This window comes from Rhinolophus ferrumequinum, chromosome 25 (assembly GCF_004115265.2).
Source record: "Rhinolophus ferrumequinum isolate MPI-CBG mRhiFer1 chromosome 25, mRhiFer1_v1.p, whole genome shotgun sequence".
In the NCBI taxonomy this organism is placed as follows: Eukaryota; Metazoa; Chordata; class Mammalia; order Chiroptera; family Rhinolophidae; genus Rhinolophus; species Rhinolophus ferrumequinum.
The window spans coordinates 22,541,524-22,564,324 of record NC_046308.1 but is presented as its reverse complement, the minus strand read 5'-3'; the positions used below and the strand labels follow the sequence as shown (position 1 = coordinate 22,564,324).

General features: G+C 52.9%; 2 protein-coding genes and 1 pseudogene across 2 annotated transcripts; 2 read left to right on the top strand and 1 right to left on the bottom strand.

Moving 5' to 3' along the window:
* Positions 1–1,445: 1,445 nt before the first annotated feature.
* GSTT2B (glutathione S-transferase theta 2B) lies at positions 1,446–4,179 on the top strand. The gene is given in 7 exon segments (XM_033098492.1): positions 1,446–1,596; positions 2,233–2,320; positions 3,237–3,268; positions 3,271–3,386; positions 3,472–3,645; positions 3,960–4,015; positions 4,017–4,179. Coding segments are annotated over 7 exon segments (726 nt in total). The 5' UTR covers positions 1,446–1,484; the 3' UTR covers positions 4,165–4,179.
* A 2,099-nt stretch (positions 4,180–6,278) lies between these two features.
* On the bottom strand, positions 6,279–7,774 carry LOC117017837 (proteasome subunit alpha type-1-like; annotated as a pseudogene).
* A 6,150-nt stretch (positions 7,775–13,924) lies between these two features.
* LOC117017588 (glutathione S-transferase theta-4-like) lies at positions 13,925–22,601 on the top strand. Its single transcript, XM_033097985.1, has 5 exons — positions 13,925–14,380; positions 15,380–15,467; positions 19,816–19,966; positions 21,102–21,278; positions 22,404–22,601. Exons 1-5 carry the CDS (start codon positions 14,125–14,127, stop codon positions 22,599–22,601), a joined length of 870 nt encoding a protein of 289 aa, XP_032953876.1. The 5' UTR covers positions 13,925–14,124.
* The last annotated feature ends 200 nt before the right edge of the window (positions 22,602–22,801 follow it).

The window sequence follows — 22,801 nt, the reverse complement described above, 5'->3', positions numbered from 1 at the left end:
GGAACACAGAGAACGAGTTGCACCAGGAGTCATGATCAGGGGTTTTATCCCTTTCAGGGTGTGAAGTGGTGACATCCCATTGATGGGTTCATTCATCTCGTCCCCCTGGGTGGGAATTTTCATTTCCCGATTTTTCTTTCTTATTTACCCTGTTTCCCAAAAATAAGACCTAGCCGGACAATTAGCTCTACTGCATCTTTTGCAGCAAAAATTAATATAAGACCCAGTCTATATATTATATTATTATATTATATTAATTATATTATATATATTATATATATTATTATATTACAGACCCAGTCTTTAATATAAGTAAAATAACCGGGGTCTTTATTTACTTTTGCTCCAAAAGACCATTAGAGCTGATTGTCTGGCTAGGTCTTATTTTAGGGTAAACACGGTAGTTCCTCCAGAACTGTAATGGTGTCAGATGCATGATGGGAGTTGTAGTAACTGCAATGCAAATGACATAATGACTTTCAAATTAGCTAAAGATGGTCCCACTCATAGAGATCAGCCTAGCTGGATCAAACTTGCTTACTGCTTTTTTTCTAGCTGCAGGAGTCAGATATAGTCACCTTTACTTGTTTAACCAGTGAGGCACCTCACATTGCACCCTGGAGGGGTTGTCAGTTTCCTAGGTTACCTGTCAGTGCCTCAGAGGATTTCCCCAAAACCTCATCCAGGGTTGGGGAGAGGGCTAGCTGGCCCCAGGGGGAACGGGCCTTAGAAACTGCTTCTGTCCGCAGCTCCTTCTCTGTGAGTGAGCTTCTCTCGGGACAGTCTGCTGAATGTACTCAGGAAGTGTGACCAGCGGCCCCAGTCTCGTTTCCCACATTTACTTCCCGAAAGGACCCCCTGTCTCCTGGATTCCAGGTTCACAAATCCCAGGACAGCATTCTGATTTGCAGCTTCTGTCACCTGCAAGAGCGGTGGGCTATTCTGAAAGATTGAGCTATTGTGGGGCGCCCAGCCCTGCATCATCACTGTGGCCCCTGGAAGATAGACTGGGGAGAGTGAGAGGAAGGAAGGAGAGCAAGGAGGTTCTGGCCCAGACAGTGGTGCCCTGACCCTGACAGTGTTTGCCTGACTCCCGTATCCTGGCAGCTTCTCTTTGCTGAGGATTCCATGCGCCTCCTCCTATCTGTGGCCTGTCCAGGCCTTGCAGACGGATCTCATGAGAGAGAGGGCAGGTGAGCAGCCTACCTCACCCCACAGCATTTGCAGCTCCCTGTAAACTCGTCTCCCCCACGTGGTTTGGGACCGGCACCGGGTTCAGGTCTGAGCAAAGTCTTTTCACAGAGACATGTTGGTACAACTTAACCAAACAGCGGCAGGCCGGACGGGATTACGTTTGGCAATAGTCCCGGAGGATGCACCCCTCACTGGTTGACACCCCAGAGGGTGGGGCGAGCTCCTATTTCTAGAGGCCACCCTGCCCTGCCACTGCTACTGTCTGGTCTGCTCTCATTGCCGCCCCCGCCATGGTCCTGGAGCTCTACCTGGACCTGATTTCCCAGCCTTCCCGCGCTGTCTACATCTTCGCCAAGAAGAATGGCATCCCCTTCGAGCTGGGCAATGTGGAACTGCTCAAAGGTGGGCTTGGTGGGCTCCCAGGTGTCCACAGGCCCCTTGCACTCACAGGCTCCTGCCCAGCAACTCCCTGAGCATCCCCAGGACCCCCAGCGCCTGCATAGCTCCCTCAGGCCATGTCGGCGCCCACTGGAGAATGAAGGCCCTCAGCTGTGCTGCTTGGACAGATCACAGGCCCTCTCTGACCTTAGCTTTCCCTCTGAAAGGAGGATCATGTTACCTTCTACTCTGTGGGGTGGGGGAAACTGGATTTTCAGAGTTCCTGCCCTGAAAGCAGGTATTTGAATTCATAAAGCCCTAAAGACCCTGGGAGAGCAACACATTGTTGTGAGACTGAAGGGGTGAGAAGAGCCCAGCCACCCCCTTTGCCTCCCCTCCCCATGCTCACCCCAGTGCTGGCTAAATAACTTCTTTTCCTCACCAGAGCTCCTCGCCAGCCCTGGGACTTGGCAGGGCAGGGCGGCCAGCCCCTGCTGGATCAGGAGGCCCGCACAAAGAGTGCGGAGGACCCAGTGCTCCCCCAGGCCCCACTGTTTCCCAGCCCAACCTGGCCAAGGGGCTTGGGTTGGGGCAGGAGAGGGAGGGTAGTGCAGGTGTGGTCCTTGCCCTGCAGGCCTTTTCTGATCTCTTTTTCCTCAGGGCAGCACCTGACCAAGGAGTTCTTCCCGGTTAACAGCCTGCAGAGGGTGCCCACCCTCAAGGACGGTGACTTCGTCTTGAGCGAAAGGTGTTCTCCTTCCCTCCCACCACTCCACACTGCAGCCCACATGGCCCTGGCTCTCCCTCAGGGGGCCCTCCCACACCCTTCAGGCATGGAGGGCAAAGGTGAAGGGTGTGGTGAGAGCAGACAGCCTGGGGTGAGCCCAGAATGACCAGACATTTGACGTAGCACATTTGTGCACCTTTCTTGTCTTCAGACTCTGCTTCTGGTCCCCAGGGCCTCTCTACCCCCAGACTCAAGGGCATCAGAAGAGAGGACATGGGGATAATGTCCATTGTTGGACAGAAAGGAGGCTCAACAAAATGAAGCTGAAAGGGCCTCTCCTGAATCCTCAGGCTACTCCCCAGAGTCTTCCAGGGCCTGAGGGCACAGTCCATGGTGAGGGCAAGCCCTAGGCAGGAAGAGATCAGGGGTCAGGTGCTGCAGGAGTGAATGCTGGGGGACCTGTCAGAGGGCACCCAGGACACATCTGAGAACTTGCTTCCTCTCCTGGTTCCCGACCCGGGCAATTGGACATGCCATGGGCTTGACTGAGCACCCACTGGGTGCCAGCTCCTTGTGGATTCCAGAAGTCCAGGGAGCCTTTTCTGAGCTGCACAGCCTTGGACAAGTCACTTTACTAGTCTGCACTTTAGGTTTCTCGTGTGCAAAAGGGATGACAAGATCTGTACCTCATAGCCAGCTGCTGGGGTGTCACAGAGATGAGGTTCTTAAAGTACAAAGAAGAGCAAGAGTCAGTGCCCAAGACAGAGAAGAAAAGAGACCCGGGAGAGTACAGTCAGGGCAGAGAGAGGAGGTAGTGCCCAGGGAGCTGCCCACCAAATGCAGAGGAGCCCCAGGGCCCCACTGGGGGATGAGAGCTGTTGGGGATAAAAGCCCCGATCCAGGGTCCTAACAGCAACTGCTCCTGCCCCTTCCCTAGCGTGGCTATCCTGATTTACCTGAGCTTTAAGTACAGACAGCGGACCACTGGTACCCATCTGACCTTCAGGCCCGCGTGCGTATCCATGAGTACCTGGGCTGGCATGCTGACCGCATCCGTGGCACCTTTGGTGTGTCCCTGTGGACCCAGGTGAGAGGAGCCATCTGGGCTGTCTGTCAGGGACCCGGGAAGAGGCAGGAGCCTCACATTGAGCCTACCCTTTGCCCCTTGTCAGGTGCTGGCACCGCTCATTGGGGCTCAGGTGCCTGAGGAGAAGGTGAAGCGCAATAGGACCAACATAGACAAAGCTCTGCAGCATTTGGAGGACAAGTTCCTGGGGCACAAGGCCTTCCTCACCAGCCAGCAGGTGACGCTGGCCGACCTCATGGCACTGGAGGAGCTGATGCAGGTATGAGTTTGGCTGGTGCAGCAGCCTTTGTGGGCAGCATTCGCCTATTGCCACCCCCATTAGACAGACAGAAATGCTGAGGCCTAGAGAAAGCGAGGTGTTTGCCCAGTATCACAGAGCGAGTTTCTGGCTGACCTGATGCTGGAACCCTGACAGGCTTCCCTCCTGAGTGGGGGTTCATCCTGGTGCTCTTGGGCCCCGAGGCTGTCCACACCTCCCTGGACCTCACGTGGAGGTCGGGGAAAGGACCAGACACTTGCTCCTGACACTGGGACTTCCGTATCCCCACAGCTTTCCCATCTTTGTCCCTGCAGGTCGTGGCTGTTGGTTGTCCCTTGTTTGAGGGACGACCGCGACTGGCCGCATGGAGAGCGAGTGGAGGCTTTCCTGGGCACTGATCTGTGCCAGGAGGCCCATGGACCCATCTTTCACATCGTGGAGCAAGCGGCCAACAAAACACTCCCAGCCTTCTCAGAAGTCTATCCGAATATGCTGCTTCGTATTTTCAGGATCCCCTGAGGGGTCTGGAATGAGGCTCACGAGGGTCAGAAGATGAGCTATAAAACTCATTGTGTTTCCTACTTGTCCCTTTTCATCTTTTGTGTCTTGTCTCAGTCTCTGGTCTCTGACTCCAGGAGGACCTCTGCACAGGCAGGCCACCCAATGTCCTTGGCAGTTCTTCTCCTCGGGTGCACCAGAAATAATCAATAGAAGACTAAAACCCATCACACACACGAAGAAAAACAAATCAACTAAAAATAGCTAATGTCAGTGATCTTTGAAATATAATGAAGGTTCTGACCACTTTGATAAGGAACCAAGAATTACTGGTTTGATTACATTGTTGTTTTACAGTATGGAGAAAAAGTATGTCCGAGTGACCTTCATCATAGTTTAGCAGTTACCTGTGCTGGCAGGTTCTATGGTATCTGGCGTGGCCTGTTCTCCCAGCCCCTCAGGGACATCACTCCTCTTATCATAGTTTTATTTCTCCAGCAGGTGAAAGAATTTTATTTCAGTTATCTTTAAAACCACAAAGACACTACGGTCTTCATATGAAAACACTAGGACAGTGTGGGGACAGAGCCGGGAGAGCAGTGTCCAGGCTCTCAGCCTCACGTGGAAAGGTGCTGGCTCGGGTAGTAGATGGCCATCAACTGTGATCAGATGGCCATCTGCTGTGGTTGGTTGGCCGTCAGCTGTTACCGGGTAGCCATTAGTCCCTAATATAACTGCCATGGCTACACTAGGGGTTAGTCCACTGGTTGGCAGAGAGGCGGACGGCGGATTATGGATCGTGTGGATCCTACTTCCTGTGTCTCGCCCGGCTGCCAGTGAGAGTGGGGTGCAGAAAGACCCCTCACTGGGGTACTGGCAGATGTTTGCTTTTGTGTCTTGACCAGCCGCCATCGAGAATATAGTGGTATGACTCCCCTATCTATGGCTCCATTGTTCCCTTTTGGCCTCACTACATCCTGCTTTGTTATGCAGGGAGCGGGAGCTGAGTCCCTGCATTACAGACAGGTACCTATTAAATTGGGTCTGAGCACCAGTCCCAATGCGGTGTGTGTATGGGGGGGGGGTGCAGATTTACCCCAAAACACCAAGCAATTGCCCCCTGCTGGTGTTTGAGAATTCAACTCAATTCTGGCACGATCTACCCAGAGGTCAGTGTCAGATCTCAGAGTTTTAGGGCTCAGTCCTACAAGACTGTCCCTCTCTTGCAGACACCAGTTGCAAGTCCAGGTTGTCACTAGCTTCTGAATAACTGGCTATAAATTGGAGGTTTCCACGACCGCCTCCTTCGGTTTGATTAATTTACCAGAGCAGCTCACAGAAGTCAGAGAAGCATTTCACTCCGGAGATTGTTCTGTCATTGGAATTAACCTGTGCTCATGCGCAAAAGGTGAAGGAATTCATGGCCACGAAAAGTGAAGGAAAATTTATTCAAGATGAAGGACGCCTGCCTGGAAGTTGCCAGACAGACAAGTGCACCTAACGTCAGGTTAGCTTTTTCTTATGTAGGACACGGTAGGTTAATTTCCTTACAGTAACGTATATTATAATAATCCATATTTTGAACCAAAAGATGCAGAGTTGTGGGATGTAATAAAAGTGAGCCTGTAGGGGAACTGTCCAGGCCTGCATTCCATCCCCACTAACCACCCAGGCTCATCGCCTGGAAATAAATCAAATGTGAGGTCATTTGATTGACATATGTTGGTTATATAACTAGTTTCTTTCTGTGCGTGCTCTTACCCAGAATGCATACAGAAAAACCCACGGGGTGGAGGGTCAAGCCTTAAAGGTCATTTCAATTATATTATAATGAGGCTGGAGTTCAAGTAATGGACAGGTTGTAACAGTGTGTGCCTGTGTGAGGAGCCAGTTAATAGCATTTGGCTCTTGTGTCCTCTTTTTAGGAGTGTTTGGACATCTTTGATTTATTTCTAGGGGATGAGCCTGGGAGGTTCCTGGGGATGGAATGCAGGCCTGGACAGTTCCCCTACAGGCTCACTTTTATTACATCCCACAACTCTGCATCTTTTGGTTCAAAATATGGATTATTTTCATCAATACGTGGTTCTGCATTCTTGCATATTTAATAATACACACGTACACTGGTTGATCACTTAATGTTCCGTTGGTTTGTCAACCTTTCCTGCAGGTTCCTCAGCAGGTTGAGCAGGCTGTGTGTGCCGTTCTCTGTGGTGTTTCTTCAAGAGCTTCCAGGAATGGAGACACAGCATCATCATGAATCAAACACTCCATGTCTTTACCAACAATTCCAATGAAAATATTTTTTGTACTTCGGCTCTTTCTGCGGGACGTATCTCTTGTAAGGCATGCAACTGTGCTTCACCAGTTCATTCAAATTTTACTCCATAAACTCAGACATATGTCTTTCCAACTAAGTACAAGATGATTAAAACCGATTCTACTGGGCATAGCTCTGCAGTCAAAATAATGAGCAGATGGACAGGTTTGAAAACGTGAGGGCCCATATCTCCAGAACCGGCAATAAACAGCCCGACACCCAGTGGCCTCCAGCCACACGTTTGCATGGGTGTCTGGATCCTGCGTGTAATGAGAGCTATGAGATGAGACACAAGGAGAGGTGCATCAAACACAAATCTGAAATCCAAAAAAATCACTCCAGCAGTCTAGCATAGGCATAAGTCCCGCAACTGAGAGATTAATATGTTTGGTTGTCCACATGGAGTTTTTTCTCACTGAAAAAATGTTTCATCTCATTGATGAAACAGCAGAATATCAGGCGAGTTTCACAGGGGATTTACATTTGAGGCGTAAACCTGGGAATTTCAGGAGCCAATGCTTTTCCTGTCATGTGACCTGCTCATATTTTGGGTGACAGGCCCTTATATGTTGCCTAATGAAGGTGTTTGGGATACGGGGGGCCAAGCATCTTTGAACTGGAGGCCCTCACTGTGGACCGCGATCTTACAGCAGCAAATGCCCCTCAGCTCACTCAGCCCCAGCTGCTGGTAGCTTCTCTGAGATGCCAGCTCTAGGAGACTGTGCCAGGCTAAAGTCCTGTCACCTCAACCATTTACACACCCTGTTCGTACCTCCCATCCCTGTGGGCCTGGAGGCTGGGGCTCCTTTCCACCCCTCTGTTCCAGCTCTCCTTGTCTCACAGAAAGTAGTGAACACTTCCCACCAAAGCCCCATTCTGGTCTAATTTCCTCCTGAGTGTACACCCTTTATTGTGAGACCAGCATCTCAGTGGGGTCTGCGGAGGAAACAACGCACCATCTTTAACCTTCTCAAAGCCTACACCTATTTTATAGTCCATCCTCACAACCAGCCATGTGTCTAAAGACAACACATTTAGGAAATTGCACATAAGCCCCAGAACCAGCACAGGTCAAAGTATACAATACTTTAAGTTTCTAAGTTCCATTTACTCCCATTTCTATTTTCAATTGTGTGAATTAATGGTTTTCTTCTAGGGAGGTCCAGTCCCCAAAGGAGGCTGCATGGCTTTTGTGGCTGCAGTTCTCCAACCGGACGGTAGAGGTCACGACTGACCAAGAAATGGTGTCTTTACCAGCAGGCTCTGAGCCCACCTCTCCTGGGGCTTTGGTGCCCCTCCATCCAGTGCCATTCTGGACCTGGAGCCTCTCAGCAGTTCCCACCTGCGGCTGTCCTGCCCCGGAGGCGCCTGGTGGGTGTCTTCCCTTCTAGGTACAGTTCTGGCCGCCTCCCTTACAGAGATTCCTTATACTTGCCTTTTCCCATCATCCCCGGTGGGTTGGGGTCGGCCAATGGCAGTCTGTGCCTTTTTGATCCACATCCATGCTTTTCTGCTGTTTATAATTGAGAGGGTTTGCTTTCATCAAACATAACTGATAAGAAATAAACAAACAATAAAGTTAAATGGTGACTGAGTGCAGTGTAGGTGATAACCACGTCCTGGTGGTGACTGCAGTGGCACTAGCCATCCTGTGTACCAACGTAAGAGGAGGCAGTGAGATCCCCAGGTCACATAGCAGGAGGAGGGGCAGAGAAACCACCACAGAAGTGACCTTCAGTCTTGAACTTGAGCTCTTGGCAGACGGAAGGGCCCGAGTTAATGCTAGAAGCATGGAGATCCAGTATGTATCGGACTCTCCGGTTCCCAGGTATGAAGAAGGGGATGCTGGGAGGTGAGCCTGGAAAGCCAGTTCTGGCAAGATGAGTATGGGCCTTGGAGCCACGTGAGAACCAGACATTAGTTCCTAGACAATACAGAGCGGCCTGGGTATATGACAGGTGGGGTGGGACATGGGGAGGGACCCTGGCTGACTGCTGATGGTGGAATGGAGTGTGGAGAGCTGACTGGAAGACCAGATGGGAGAATCTATCAATAGTAGAGACCTTCCGCCAGAGGCCTGTAGGCTTCTGAGAGAGATGGGAGAGGCTGGGTACCAGGGTCCTCAAGGTTTTTGCCCCTGCCTTGCCCACCCTGCCTAACAGACAGCTGGCCCACAGGTCCTGTTTATCCCACAGGTCCACGCCTGTGTGAATGGGGGCCCAGCTGGCTCAATGACTGTATCCAGCGTAGCTTGGGTGCACCCATGTGGATCCTGGTGAGAAGAGAGAGGGTGAGGAGGGGACAAGGCATGAGGGGGTGTGGGCAGAACCGAGGTGCCAGGGAATGGAGGGCTACAGGTGGCAGACAAAGTCCACTCTCCACCACATTACCAGGTCTGCTCTGCTCATCCGTACGTAGGTGCCCAGGGACAAGCTGCAAGAAGACGGACACACGAGTTCCCAGGGGCAGGGCTTTTGTCCGCAGTCCCAGGTGACACTGGATGACCTTGTGGTGTTGAAGAAGCGGTGTGGGCTCCCAGGTGTGGGCTTGGAAGAGCCAAGCCTCCCTCTCTCTGCTGACCCGTATGGGGTGGGGGTGCTGGGGGGTACCACCTCTGTTTGGCCGATGGGACAAACCCCCGGCCTCTTCCTCTCCCCCCTAGAATGGGGCAGTGCAGTGCGGTTCCCTTCCTGGCTTCCCTCAGATCCTGTGGCACCTGCCCTGCCCTGGGCCTTAGGTGGGTGTCAGTGATGTGGCCGTCCCTGCCTCCTGTTCTGGGTCCCTGCAATCCAGGCCTCAGACTGGCCTGCCTGTGACCCTGCTGTCTGTGGCTCTCGGGATGATTTGTTGGATGGGTGGCCGTGCCTGGCGGCATGGCATGAGCAAGTTGAGGCTTTCCTGGGTACACAGCTGTGCCAGGAGACCCACAGTCCCATCCTGAATGTCCTGGGTCAGGTGCTTATCAAAACGTCCTGGTCCCCACATCAGTAGGTCGTGCTCAGAGGCCTGTGAGACATAATAGACTCTCCACCTCGTCAGCTGCTTTTGTCCATCTGCCTCCATGGTTTTTGTCTGTCTCTGAGTCTCATTTTCTGAATGAATGAGTGAGTGAATGGATGACTGCCTCACTGCCTTCCTCCTGTCTCTGTCTTCCTATCTTGCTTCCCTGTTACTCTCTCTCTCCATCCATCCCTCCCCTCTCTTACTCCTTGCCTTCACCACAAGGCTGTGGCCCCAGATCCCAGATGGCAACCAGATCTTGTGCAGGATGAGGCTTGGGGCCGAGGGCTGTGGCCAGGGCTCTCCGATGGCTCTGGCTGTGCCAGGCCTGGGCCCAGCTTTCCATCCACAAGCTTTCTGGGTCATACCCGGCTCTGCTGGGCCTGTCAGCTCACTGCCTTGTACGCCTGGGCTCCAGGACTGCCGGCTGTGGGCAGCCTGGCTCCTGGAGGCAACCTAGCCCTGACCTTCCTTTTCCACTGGGGAAGAGTCTGAGCCAGCTCTGCCTTCTCTATATCTGGTGGTTGCCAAGGCCTCTTTTTGGAAAGGCCAATGGCCTCACCAGGAACCTGCTTTTTGCCTAGTTTCAGCCCTTTCTTCCCAGTCACACCCTCCACAATCCCAGGACTGTCTTGAAGTGGCCCTGCCTAATACCTTCAGAATGGCCAGGGGTACAATGTCCTCACTGGCCAGGCCAGGCCACGCCATGTGCTATCCCTGGACCAAGGGTGAAGTCAGCCCTGCCTAGGCCACAGGGCCTGGAAGTATGCATATTTCTTGGGAGGTAAAGCGGGGGTAAGTATCCCCAAAAGTCTTGTCCACTGAAACTTCAGATCCCATGAGAAGTGCAAGAAGACTTTAAGTTCCCTTTGCATGGGTCAGGAAGTCCAGAGAAAGGTTACCACCTCCTTGGGTCCAGAATGGGGCCAGAGCAGCTTTCCAGGAAGCATGCTGGGTGCCAGAAGGACCAGGACGCTCGGGCTTGCTATCTGATCCATGACCTATCCAATCAACACAGGCCAGTGTGGACACCAGGCCCAGGCTGTCCTCTGGATCCATGACATCCCTGCCTGCAACCCAGCCCTCGGCTTCCTAAACCTGGGTCCTGGCAGAAGAGAAGTGCATACAACAGTCAAAGAAGAAGACCAGTGCACGACAAGAGGCAGATGGCCAGGAAGGAGTGTGGTCACACAGGGGAAGGGTGCTCTCCAGCCATGGGAGGGTGTTGCCCAGGGAGCAGGGGATCAGATTTGGACGTTAGCTTTAATTCCCCGTGGTGCTGTGTGGACCAGGACCAGGGCCCAGGGTGGAGGCAGGGCAGCTGATCTGGAAGCTGGCAAGGTCATCCAGGCCATCCAGAGGCTCAGTGGGGGAAAGAGATGCAAGAGGTAGAGGGACAGCATGGCAGCACTGGGCAATGGGAGGATATAGTTAGGCTGAGGAACAGGGAAGACTCCTAGGGGCCTGGCCTGAGCCCCAGGGGATGCGGTCCGGAGCTGTGGAGGGGGGCCGGGGAGAGGGGAGACGACGGTGCCTTTGATGTCAGAATGCTCGTCAGTGTGAAGAGAGGACAGGCCAGGGCTGGAGGTGGTGGGGCATGTGTGTGTGAGTGTGTGAAAGTGTGTGTGTCAGAGGCATAGTGGAAGGGAATCCACAGATGGCCTTAAAGACCTGAAGCACGTGCCTGCCCAGGTGTCCTCCCAGCCACCTGCCTCTGTCACCTCAACTTGAAGGAGTGTGAAAGCCAATCTGGTCTCCCTACGCAGAGATTAGGGAGGCCCAGGAGGCAGGAGGTTTGGTCTCAGCCAGAGGGAGGAGCAGGAGGTGGCAATGTCCTTGGGCTTGCAATACTTTGTGAAGGAGGAAGAGGGCGATGGGGACGCTGCTTTTGGAGAACCCATTACAAGGGGCGTAGCCCACCCCACTGTCACTCCCCAGACGAGGAGGGGTGCAGCTAGTAAGGCGCCAGCCAGTGGTGGAGAAGTGGGCGTTAGGGAGGGGCACAGACCTCAGGCTCCATTTTGAGGGACAGAGGAAGCTCCCGGAGGTCAGAGGTCGTAGGTGTGAGGAGAGGGCAGGTGAGGCCAGACAGAGAAACAGCAATGGTGCTTGAGCTCTTTCTGAACCTGCACTCGCCTCCCTGCCGTACCATGTACATATTCGCCAGGAAGAATGACATTCCCTTTGAGCTGAGGCCTCTGAAGTTGGCATGAGCTGAGCCTGGAAGCTAGGTGGCACCATGGATGGAGCGCCAAGGGCCAGAGCCAGCGCTAAACCTCCCCTGCTCTCTGCCTCCCAGGGGAGCACCTGAAGCTGGAAATCCTGAAAGTGAACCCCTTGGGGAAGGTGACTGCCTTCAGAGATGGGAATTCCTGCAGGCCAAGTGGTAATGGTGAGCAGGAGATAGCCAGGTTCAGAGCCAGGCTCAGAGCCAGGTTCTGCCTGGGTCTGGAGTTCAGGATCATGGGGAGGCAGAGCGAGGTAGCAGAAGGCTGATATCCCCTGGCTTGGAGATCTTTCTAAACTGTTTCACCCCTTCGTCCTTTCAGGCCGTCCAGTTCAGAGGGCAGGGGCTGCTGCTTGGGGGCTAAAGCTGGGAGCTTCAGAGTGGGGAGAACCTGGAGTGAGGTTGAAGTGAGCTCCTCCCAGATGTCCTGAACATGTCCTTTCAGAGTCACAGTAGCCAGGCAGCCCCATGGTGGTGGCACTGGGTTCTGCATCCCCGCTCCCCACGTGCTCACTCTGCTAAGGGCAGGTCACAGAACTTCCTGCCCCGTTTCGTCCCTGGAAAATGGGTCCTACCTGAGAGTGGAAACTGGGCTCCCAGTTCCTGGAGCCAGAGGGGATCTAGACATGGGTACCCTCTGAGCCCTGCCCCCAGACTCTGGGCTTGAGGGAGAACCCAGGCTGTAGTACTAGCCAGGAAGGAAGGTTGAAACTGGGCCCAGGGAGGATTAGAGTTTGAAAATGAAGGAATGGAGCAGTTTGGTGGGGGAAACATGCCATCTGGAGGGGGCCGGGAGAGGGGGGAGGTTGTGCCCTGGAGGTGGAGTCAGAGAGAAACCCCGTTAAATCACCCTCCTTGTGAGAAATAGAGCCCTGCAGTCCTGGCAGGGTGGGGAGATCTCTGACACCCCTGCCCGTAGTGTGGCCATCCTTTCCTAGCTGAGCCGCAAGTACCAGAGCGAGGGTCACTGGTACCTACCTGACCTGCAGGCCCGTGCCTGCGTCCATGAGTACCTGGTGTGGCCGCACACTGCCAGCCAACGTCTACCTGTGCCAGGTGAGCTTACCTGCTCTATTGTGCAGGATTGGGCAGGAGCCAGGACCCCAGACATGGCAGGGACCAGTTGGCCCGTACACTGCCTCGCCTCCACTGCCTCAGGCAGACATCACTAATCTATCACAGCACTCTTTCCTCTGAGCCTGAATGAAACCTCAGACTCCTGCTGAACACAGAGCCCCAAAGGAAATCACTCTTGGATGGTAGCTGGGGAGGAAGAGAGAGGAAGCTGAGGAGTTTAGAGGAGCTCAAGAGAAACTGCCTCCTTTCTTCCCTGTCCAGTCTCTCCTGCCCCTCAGCTGGATGGCACACAGCTGGAGCGGCTGTTGGGTAGGGTGATGCCCGCTCTGCCACACCTGGATTGGGAGGTTTTGGTGGCTATGTCCTTCCTGGCAATGGAGCAGGTCTCCCTGGTGGACCTGATGGTGCTCACAGAGCTGACGCAGGTGAGTTTGGCCTGTCTGTTAGCTCTCTGGGGGATATTCTGGGCTGGGCTGAGCCTCCAGCTCCAGTTACCCTGTCTTCTCAGCCCATTACTGTTGGCTGTGATACGTTCCAAGACTGCCCCAGTGGCAGCATGGTGGGCCCACAGGAGGCTGCCCTGGGCTCTGAGCTTGTCCGGGAGGCCCAGACACTCGTACTCCAACCTCGGGATACCCAAGAAGCCCAGCGGGACCTTCAGCTAGCCCAGGAGCTGCAACAGCAGCTGTAGGAGCTGCTCCGCTGAGAGAAGTGCTGCCCGCAATCCTGTCCCCTGCTACCTGCAATAAATAGGCTGTGTGCTCTCCACTTGTCTCCAGCCTTGCTCTGCCCCAGGAAGTGGGCTCTCCCCATTTCTGCGTGGACAGGGAATCTTCCAAGATCACAGCACACAGTGAGCAGCCACCAGTGCTAATCCCTGGCCACTGCTAATCCCAAACAAGCTAGAATTTTCTGGGCTCCTCTGCATGGCACGGCCTGCTTGGCCTTCCCTGGACTCTCCTCTGACGTTGCCCCAGACCCTTGTTTCTCTTTGTCCCAATCCTTTTCTAGCCACAGTTCAAGCTGGACTGAGCAATCAATACTCTCCATTTCTGCTTCTAGAGCCCTCCAAGGTTAGGTTTCATTGCCCATCCTCCTCCGGACCCTGCATAGTCCCTTTGGTGACATTCTACTAAGAAAGCCTGGCCATGGGAATTCCTGTGCAGAAGCCCTTCTCAGACACAGGCCACAGACACACTATGTGCCAACGGAAGAGGAGGGCAGAGTCACAGCCACACTAAGTGCCCCTGCCAGCCTCCTGTTCTGAGCCTGGGGCCTCTCCCAGCCTACTTCTGGGTGTCCTCAGAATCCTGCTGCTGTGAGAATTCTGGGCTTCATGGCCTCATGACAACACCAAATGAAACAGAAAGTTCCAGAATGCGGGGTCTTGGCTCTGTGCTGGAGAGGGCTGGCTGGCACAGGGCCAGGGCTCAGGCTGCATCTAGGCTCATGCTCAGGGCCTGCTGGCCACAGCTGGAGAGGGCCCAACACGGATCTCAGCATGGGCATGGAGCTCTACCTAGACCTGCTGTCGGCATCCTGCCGCGCCGTCTACATCTTTGTCAAGAAAAACAACATCCCCTTTGACTTCCAGTTTGTGGATCTGCTGCAAGGTCGGCCCCCACTGCTGCCCAGCCAGGCCTGGTCCTGGGAGTAGGCAGGACACAAGGTCAGAGTGTTTCTGAAAAGTGGAGGCAGCCACCAGGGAGAAGGCCGTCCCCAAAGTCTACAGGGGAAGAAAAGGTCCTAAGGGAAGTGTAGGCTGTGTGCCTGTCCAGCCTGCTTGTGCCAGTCTCATCATATTTCTGCCCCGGTATGACGAACAGGCTCTTAGAGGGTAAAGTGGGAGAGAGAACTGCGGAGGGGCCCCCAGGCGCCCAGCCAGGGCCCTCGCCTTCTCCTTGTGGGTGTCCAGTCTTGTCAGCTGTAGAGCAACCTGCCAATGACGTTGGCAAAGGTCGCAGATGTGTCTGGCCATCCCACATCTAAGAGTCCAGATGCTGCTTTGGTTGGTATCCATCCTCCCCCAGTGTTCCAACCTGGTCAGGATGACACAGATCCCGGTGAGTCTCTGCCCACGGTCTCCAACACACCTCCAAGCACAGAAGGGGCTTAAAAGATCAAGTTGTAGAGGCAGGGGCCTCTAGAACAAAGAGAATACATGGGAGCTCCAGAAATATCAGCCGGTGAGTAGGGCACCGGAAATACTTCTAACTGGAGACAGCTGGTCAAGGAAGAGTTAAAACTCCTGCCCCCACATGGGGTTCATTGCTGGTCAAAAGCTCCCTTTTGGATTGCAGCTGTGTGCTGAGGTTAGTGCTGCCAGCTGCAGGCTATGGCTTCAGGCCCAGGGTTCAGGCTGGGACTGGCAGCCTCCAGCGTCTGTGAGTCAAATGGTAGTTCTGGTCGCAGAGCCTGGGATGAGGGCAGTTGTCCTGGTCCTGGTCCCTGTTCTGCCACTGAATTGCATTCTGACTTGGGTTGAGCCATGATATCCTCTGGGCCTCAGTTTCCCCTTTTTGAGCCAACGGAGAGAAAGGCATTTCTGCCTCTGCGAGTCCTGGCTCTCTCCTGGGGTGCCAGCAGCCTCAGACCTTTCCTGCCCCTTTCAGGTCACCACCACAGCAAGGAATATATGGAGATCAACCCCCTGAAGAAGCTGCCCAGCCTCAAAGATGGAAACTTTATCTTATCTGAAAGGTAACAGGCTTCCTGGGGCCCTTCCTCCATCTGTCATTGCTCCTCCTGGGAGATTAACCTGGAGCTGACCTCCTAGTACTTGTTTATGTCTTTTACTATGGAAATATTCACACATACACTAACGTAGATGAATACCAGCTTACAAGGACTATAATGCCCCCCAAGTACCCATTACCCAGCTCCATCGGTTGTCCGTTTGTCCGCTCAGGGGCCTATTTTGCATCGTCTGCACCCTATTCTACTTCCCTGGCTCCTGGCCACCCCATCATTTCCCCCAGACATGTTTAGGAATCTACTTCCAAAAGATTAGATCTCTTTTAAAGAAACACACCTCCCCAATACCGTGATGACACCTAATAAAATTAATAGTAATTACTGGATTTTATCAAATATCCTGTTCATATTCAAAACTCTCTGATTATCTCTTAAATATTCCCTTTGCAGTTCATGTGTTTGAATCAGGGTCCAGAGAAGCTGCAATTGGTTGATCTCTGTCTTAATGCTCTTTAATCTATAGCCCATCCCCGCCCCACCTTCTATCTTTGCAGTTTTTGTTGTGGTTGAAGAAACCAGGTCCCTGGTTCTGTGGAGTTTCCACAGTGTAAGTGTTGCTGATTGCATTCTCACGGTGTTTTGGAACATGATGTTCTGTCCCTTCATGTCCTATATATTGGTAGTTGGATCCAGAGGTTTGGAAAGATTCAGGGTTGATTGGTTTTCAGACTGCTTCACAGGTAGTCTCATCATTTTCAAGTCTATCTCCCAAGTGGACCACAGACCCAGGCCTGGTACTTTCCTAGGGCTGCTATAACACTGACTGGGGGCTTAGAACAACAGAAATGTACTGCTTCACAGTTCTGGGGCTACAAGTCTGAAATCCACGTGCTGGCAGGGCTCTGTTCCCTCTGAAGGGCCTGGGAAGGATGTGTTCCAGGCCTTTCTCCTAGATTCTGGGAGCCTCGGGTGTTCCTTGGCTGGTAGATGGCCACCTTCTCCCTGTTTCTCTTCACACTGCGTCCCCTCTGTGTACATCTCTGTGTCCAAATTTCTTCTTTTTTATAAGGACACCAGTCATATTTGATTAAGAGTACACGCTAACGACCTCACTTTAACTTGGTTGCCTCTGTAAAGACCCTATTTCCAAATACAGTCACATTTGGAAGGACTGGGCATTAGGACTTCAACCTACCTTTTTGGAGGAACACAATTCAATCCATAAGAGTCTGCCCTCTGGCTCCCCCAAATCCATGTCCTTCTCATGTGCAAAGTATGTTCTCCTCTTCCCAGTATCTCCAAAGTCTTAATCATCCCAGCATGAACTTTAAATCCAAAACGCCATCATCTAAATCAGCCAAATCAGGTATGGGTGTGAGTCAGGGGATGATTCATCCTGGGGCAAAATTTCCCCATCTGTGAACCTGTGAAACCAGATGATAAGTCATCCTGTTTCCAAAATACCATCGGGGGACAGGCATGGAATAGACATGCCCATTCCAAAATAGAAGAAGAGGAAGGAAAAGAGAATTTATGCATTTCAAGCAAGCCTGAAACCTAGCAGGAAAAGTTGCCTTAGATTTTAAGGGTTGAGAATGATCTTCTTTAGCTCACTATCTGTCCTGTGGGTGGTGTCCCCATCCTCTTGAACCAGGAAGGCCAAGGACCAGGTCTCACCCCAGTACCCCACTTGGGCCTCTGGTGGCAGGACAGCTCTACTGGCCTCTGTACCTCCCTCTGGGTCATTCTTCCCTTTTCTTGAAGGCTAACACACATCGCAGTTGAATATTTCCATCAGCCCATTTCATAGAAGTCTGACAACCTTCCTTCATTTTATCCCGTCTCGGATTCCTTCCGTCCAAGATGGCGTGTTTCTGTTGAAATGGTTCTTTGGATCCACAAGTCATGCACCTAGTCTCTTTGGCAAACGGTTGTCCAGCCTTATCCTTGGTGTTCTCTCCAGAGCAGGGCCCTAACCTCATTGTGCCAGAACAGCTCCCCTCTGCCCTTGGCCTTATTATGCCACATTCTCACCCTGGTGGTCCCTTCCCTTTCAGCTCCTAGTCTGAGCCTTAGAACAATGTGCTCTTCATGCCTGGTGAATCCACTCACATCCCCTTAGGCCTTTCCTCACCCGCTCCAGCCTCCCAGGCCCCAATGCCCAAACGTGTCTAGTAGAGCACGTAGTGAGGGGCTCAGGACACCAGCTGCAAATGGCAGAAATCCACCTCAACTAGTTTTAGTAGTTTATTGGTGTGTGTGACAAGCCAGAGGAATCTGAGCCTGGCTGCTGTGGCTCTGATGCTTTTCCTGCCCATATTGCCTGTGGGGCTTCCCTGTGGGTATGTCAGCCTTCTCCTCTCAGTATTCTCTATAGTCATAGCTACCAGCAGCTTTGTAGCCACATCGCTGGAGTATCTGGTTCTCGGGAAAGGAACAACCCTTCCTTCTCGGGGAATCTGACGTTCCCAGGGAAGGACAGGGGTGGACCCAGTCTGAGTTACCTACTTGCTTGTGGACTACTCCACAAGCTGGGGCCTGGGACCCGTGACTGACAGCCACCTCCGTCAGAATCACTCAACTGGAGATGGTGGAGAAGGTCCCTGTGGAAAAAGTGGGGGGAAAATGGGGGGAAAAGTGGGCAGACAGAAGACCACATGCCCTCTCCAGGGTCATTCCAGGGATTGTGGTGCCTAAAAGGGCTCCACCAGTCATGGCAAAGTCTGGTCCACCCTGGAGGCAGGAAGTGTTTTAGAACATGCTGGTGTGGATGGGTCCCCTGTGGTCCTGGCACTCCCAGTGTGGGACTAGGAGGGCTGATGTCAGAGAATAAGTGTTGGGTGACCCAATCTCAAGGTTCAGGACAAGGAAACACAGAAAGTGTGGTGGTGACAAAGAGATACAGAAAGTGTGGTGGTGTGGGCAGTGGGCTCTGGCGGGTGGCACAGGCTTCAGACAAGCTGGGAGGAATCAATCGGGTCTGGTCTGGGAGCCACTGGCAGGTCTGCTCGAAGCAGTTGTGACCCAGGACTGGCCAGCAAGGGTGGTGCTCCCAGAGGTCATAGAACGGGCCAGGGTATTGGGCCACTGAGGCAAGCCTCTGCCTGCCTCTTAAGCCTCCTGCAGGGGCTGAAGACCATCTTGTCCCCCTTGCTGCCAATTCACTCTACTCCCCCCACTTCCCCAGCTCCTTCATGCCCCCTCCCACACCTGACCAAAGTCACTAGTTATGCCAGGCAGTCAAGAAAGGTGGCAGGGTGCATGCTTGGGGCTGGGCTGCTGAGGTCAAACCCCGATCCTGCCACTCATGGGATGTGTGTCTTTGGCAAGTTAGTTGTATCTCTGAGCCCCAGTTTCCTCAAATGCGGGTAGGCAACATACCAGTAACCACCTTATAGGGTTAGTGGGATCAGCTGATATGATTCAGGATTTAGGATTGTCCTCCTTCTCTGAGACCTCCTTTCTCCTTCTCCGCTCCCAGGCTCTTCCTTCTCCTCTTCTTCTCCCTCCACCCGTCTCTGCTTTTTCCTGTCTGCTGACTCTGCCCAGGGGACGCCACATGCTCCTCAGACTTTGATGTCATATCAGACTGAGCTCAGGACTCTCTGGGGCCCCAGATGTCCCAGACACCCCAAACACCCGTGTCCACCCTGAATTCCTCCCTTCCCTTCCCCCACCAGCCAGCAGCAAGGCTTGGGACATCCCCTCCAAAGTGTGCCTTCAGCCCGTTTCCTCCTATACCCCACTGTGGCCTCTGCCCTGCCCAGACCCCAGCACCCCTTGCTTGGGCATTGCGGCTGCCTCCATCCTGGCCTCCCTGCTGTTGCTTCTGCCGCTGTGGCTCACCCTCCATCTAACACCAGAGGGATCTTTCTAAAAGTCAAGGTGGATCTTCTCATCCCACTGCTTAACCTTGACAGTTAAGTCCATGTCATTCCTGAATCTCCAAGGGCCTCCCCATGTGGCCTTCCCATTGCTGGCTGTCTCTACCCACCCCCTGACCCCACCCTTCTTCTAGTCACGCTCTCTGACTCCTTTCTCCAAATTTACCTCGCTCCTTTTTGCACCCATATTTCCACACATATTGTTCCCTCTCTGGACTGCCTTTCCTGACGCCATCCGCCAACTCCTACTCACGCTGCGGGGTCTCCCTCCCTGCCCTTGCTGACTGGCGGAATGACCTGGCAGCCTTTCCCAGGGCCTTTGGGCTCATCTTTCCCCTGGGAGAATGTCGGTGCCTAGAGAATGTCGGTGGCTGGAGGCCCCACATTGGGCCCAGGCCATGCTGGGGTGGTGGTCGGTGTATTGAAGTGGGGGAAGGCAAAAGCAGTGCCCTGACCTGCCCTTTCTGCAGTGTGGCCATCCTCTTGTACTTGTGCCGCAAGTACAGTGCACCCTCACACTGGTACCCACCAGACCTGCACATGCGTGCCCGCGTGGATGAATTCATGGCCTGGCAGCACACAGCCATTCAGCTGCCCATGAGCAAGATACTGTGGATCAAGGTGAGCAGGTCACAAATGGGGCTGACCACGGGTGGGCTCGAGTAAGTGTCCCCGCCGCCCTGAGCCTCATCTCCTCAGCTCCCTCTCCTGCCTGCCTTACAGAGATGTCGGGGATGTGGAGTGAACCACTGGGTATGAAAGAGCCTTGTAAAGGCAAGTGGAAGGGTAGCCAGGAGGGGCTGATCTCACTTAAGCTAAGATTGGATTCGAGGAATTTCATTCTGACCTAGAAAATATCAGTCGAAGGGCCCATAGAGACCACCAAATTTGAAGATGACAACTACAATCGTGACAGGGATATGTTCTGAGAAATGTGTCATTAGGTGACTTTATCATTATGCGAAATCATAGAGCGCACTTACACAAATCTAGATGGGATAGCCACTACACACCTGGGCTGTATGGTAGAGCCTATTGCTCTTAAGGACAGCATGTTACTGTACAAAATGACATGAGGTTAATTCAAGCGCAAGAGAAAATGATGCAAAGAGATGATGATGAACATGAGCTGTATGAGGCTGCTGCCAGAGGAACACAGCCTACTGTTTTACAGCAAACTTTTTCTTTTTTATAAGTAGGAAGAATACACTCTAAAATAATGATAAAAAGGTATAGCATAGTAAATACATAAACCAGGAACACAGTCATCTATCATCATTATCAAGTACTATGTATTATACGTGACGGTTGTGCTATCCTTTTATGTGACTGGTAGTGCGGTAGGTTTGTTTACACCGACATCACCACAAACATGTGAGTAATGCATTGCATTATGACATTATGATGGCTACAACATCACTAGGCAGTAGGAATTTTTCAGTTCCATTATAATGTTATGGGACCACCATCATATATGCAGCCCATCGCACTGCATAACTGTAACCAGTACATGTACCAATACTTCTTACCCTATGCCTGTGACAGACATCACTAATCAATCACATGATTGTTTTTCCTGCGAGATCTCAAAAAGTTTTTCTGAACAATGGTCCCAGGTAACTTCTGCCAACCCGAACTGCTAAAAGAGGTGAAACTACTTTACATCTTTGGTTCTGTCCAACTCCTCTCTAGCAGACAAGGGTCAGGTAGGACAGGGTGCAGCCTCCTCTTCCCTCCTTTCCCCTGCCCTGGCCAGCTGCTGATCCCAATGATCACAGGTGAGGAGGTTCCAGCTGGGAAGACGAAGGAGATTTTAGATGAGGTGAATAAAAACATGCAGCTCTTTGAGGAGAAGTTTCTGCAGGACAAGATGTTCATCACCGGGGATAACATTTCACTGGCCGACGTGGTGGCTCTGGTGGAGATGATGCAGGTATGGAGTGCGGTGTTGGGGAGACAGAGCACAGGCAGAGGGGGGACTCATCTGTGACCAGAGGGGCCATCACTTGAGGATAGGCTGGTGAAGGGGGAAACATGGGGGGAGTGGCAGCCAAGTCTGGGTGGCTGGAGGCCACAGGGAACACAGCAGGTTTTGAGTCGGGGAGGATCATGGTCATCATCCAGGCTTTACAAAGATTCCTCAGTGTGGGGAGGAGCTGGAGGGTAAGCCTGAGATGGGGAGAAGGACACAGCACATCTTGATCAGTCAGCCAGGTTCCTGGATGCCTCTTGCTCCTCATGGACTCTTCAGGAAGTTTCCAGAGGTTTCCAAAGAGTCCTTATGGCTGCAGTGCCCCTTTTCCAGAGCTCCAGACAGCTGTACAGAGCAGTCCCCTGTCTCTGGGGCAAAGGGGCATCCACTGCGGATTTGGGTGTGGGGCATTCATACAGGAGAGGTGGCCAGTGCTGACCTAGTTGGTGTGCAGGATGGCCAGTTTAGACCCTGGGCCGTGCCTTGTGAGGTCAACATAATCTCTGGCCAGTTGGAAAGTGGCCACTTTGGTCCTTGGTCAGTGTGCAGTACAGACCAGCACCAGGAAAAACCACTCCAGTTTTTTTTGTCCCAGGTGGTACTGCCCCTACATTTCACCTCCTACCACTTACATTTAGGGTCCCCCATCTCCTTTTGGGCCCCTGAGCATCTTGAGTGCATATTTCTTAGGCGGCCTGCTAAGGTCGCCTGCTGGGTCTCCTGTTCCAACCCCTGTGCTTGACCACAGAGAGAGGTTCAACATGGGGAAAAAGAACTAATTCCTCCCACCCTCATCTGGGAACAAGGGGTTTCCCTGGAAGAAGAAAGGACCCATAAGAGGTTTCACACTGAAGTGGGAACCACCTGGGCCAGGTCTCACTTCAGAGAAGGAATCAGGAACCTTGGAGCTTGACCAGTGGCCAAGGGCCCCGGGGGATTCTGAGTCTTCCATCACCATCCCACATGTATTACAGAACCTGTGACTTGTGGTCCAGGCTTCAGAGGTCAGCAGACTGAAGCTGTAGGAGGGGACTCAGGTGGGGCGCTCCCCAGACTGACCACGCCTCCCTCTTGGTCTCTCTGTAGCCCATGGCAGGCAACCACAACGTCTTCCATAACAGCCCCAAGCTGGCTGAGTGGCGCACGAGGGTGGAGCTGACCATTGGCTCTGGCCTCTTCCTGGAGGCTCATGAACGGCTGAAAAAGTTGACGGAGTGGGACTGTTCAACATTGGATCCGACAGTCAAGGAGAGGGTCTCCAAGTTGCTGCAGAAGTTCAAGTAGAAGCAGCCCATCCTGAAGAGCCTGGCTGGCTTAACCCTTTGAGCCTCCTTCCTTGGGAGAGATGCTGAAAACAACTTAGTTTCTTTGCCTAATAAAGAACTGACACAACCACCACGGCTGCTGAGCCTGTGACAGTTGGTATGAGGATAGGGTCTGATGTGGGAGTGGGTGAGAGTGGGTCCTTCCAGCTTCCAAAAAGA

Excerpts from the sequence above, each read along its gene's own strand:
- LOC117017588 (XM_033097985.1), top strand. The coding sequence starts at position 14,125 with ATGAAACAGAAAGTTCCAGAATGCGGGGTCTTGGCTCTGTGCTGGAGA. Across the intron at positions 14,381-15,379 it reads GTTTGTGGATCTGCTGCAAG|GTCACCACCACAGCAAGGAA; the intron begins GTCGGCCCCCAC and ends TGCCCCTTTCAG. Across the intron at positions 15,468-19,815 it reads AACTTTATCTTATCTGAAAG|TGTGGCCATCCTCTTGTACT; the intron begins GTAACAGGCTTC and ends CCCTTTCTGCAG.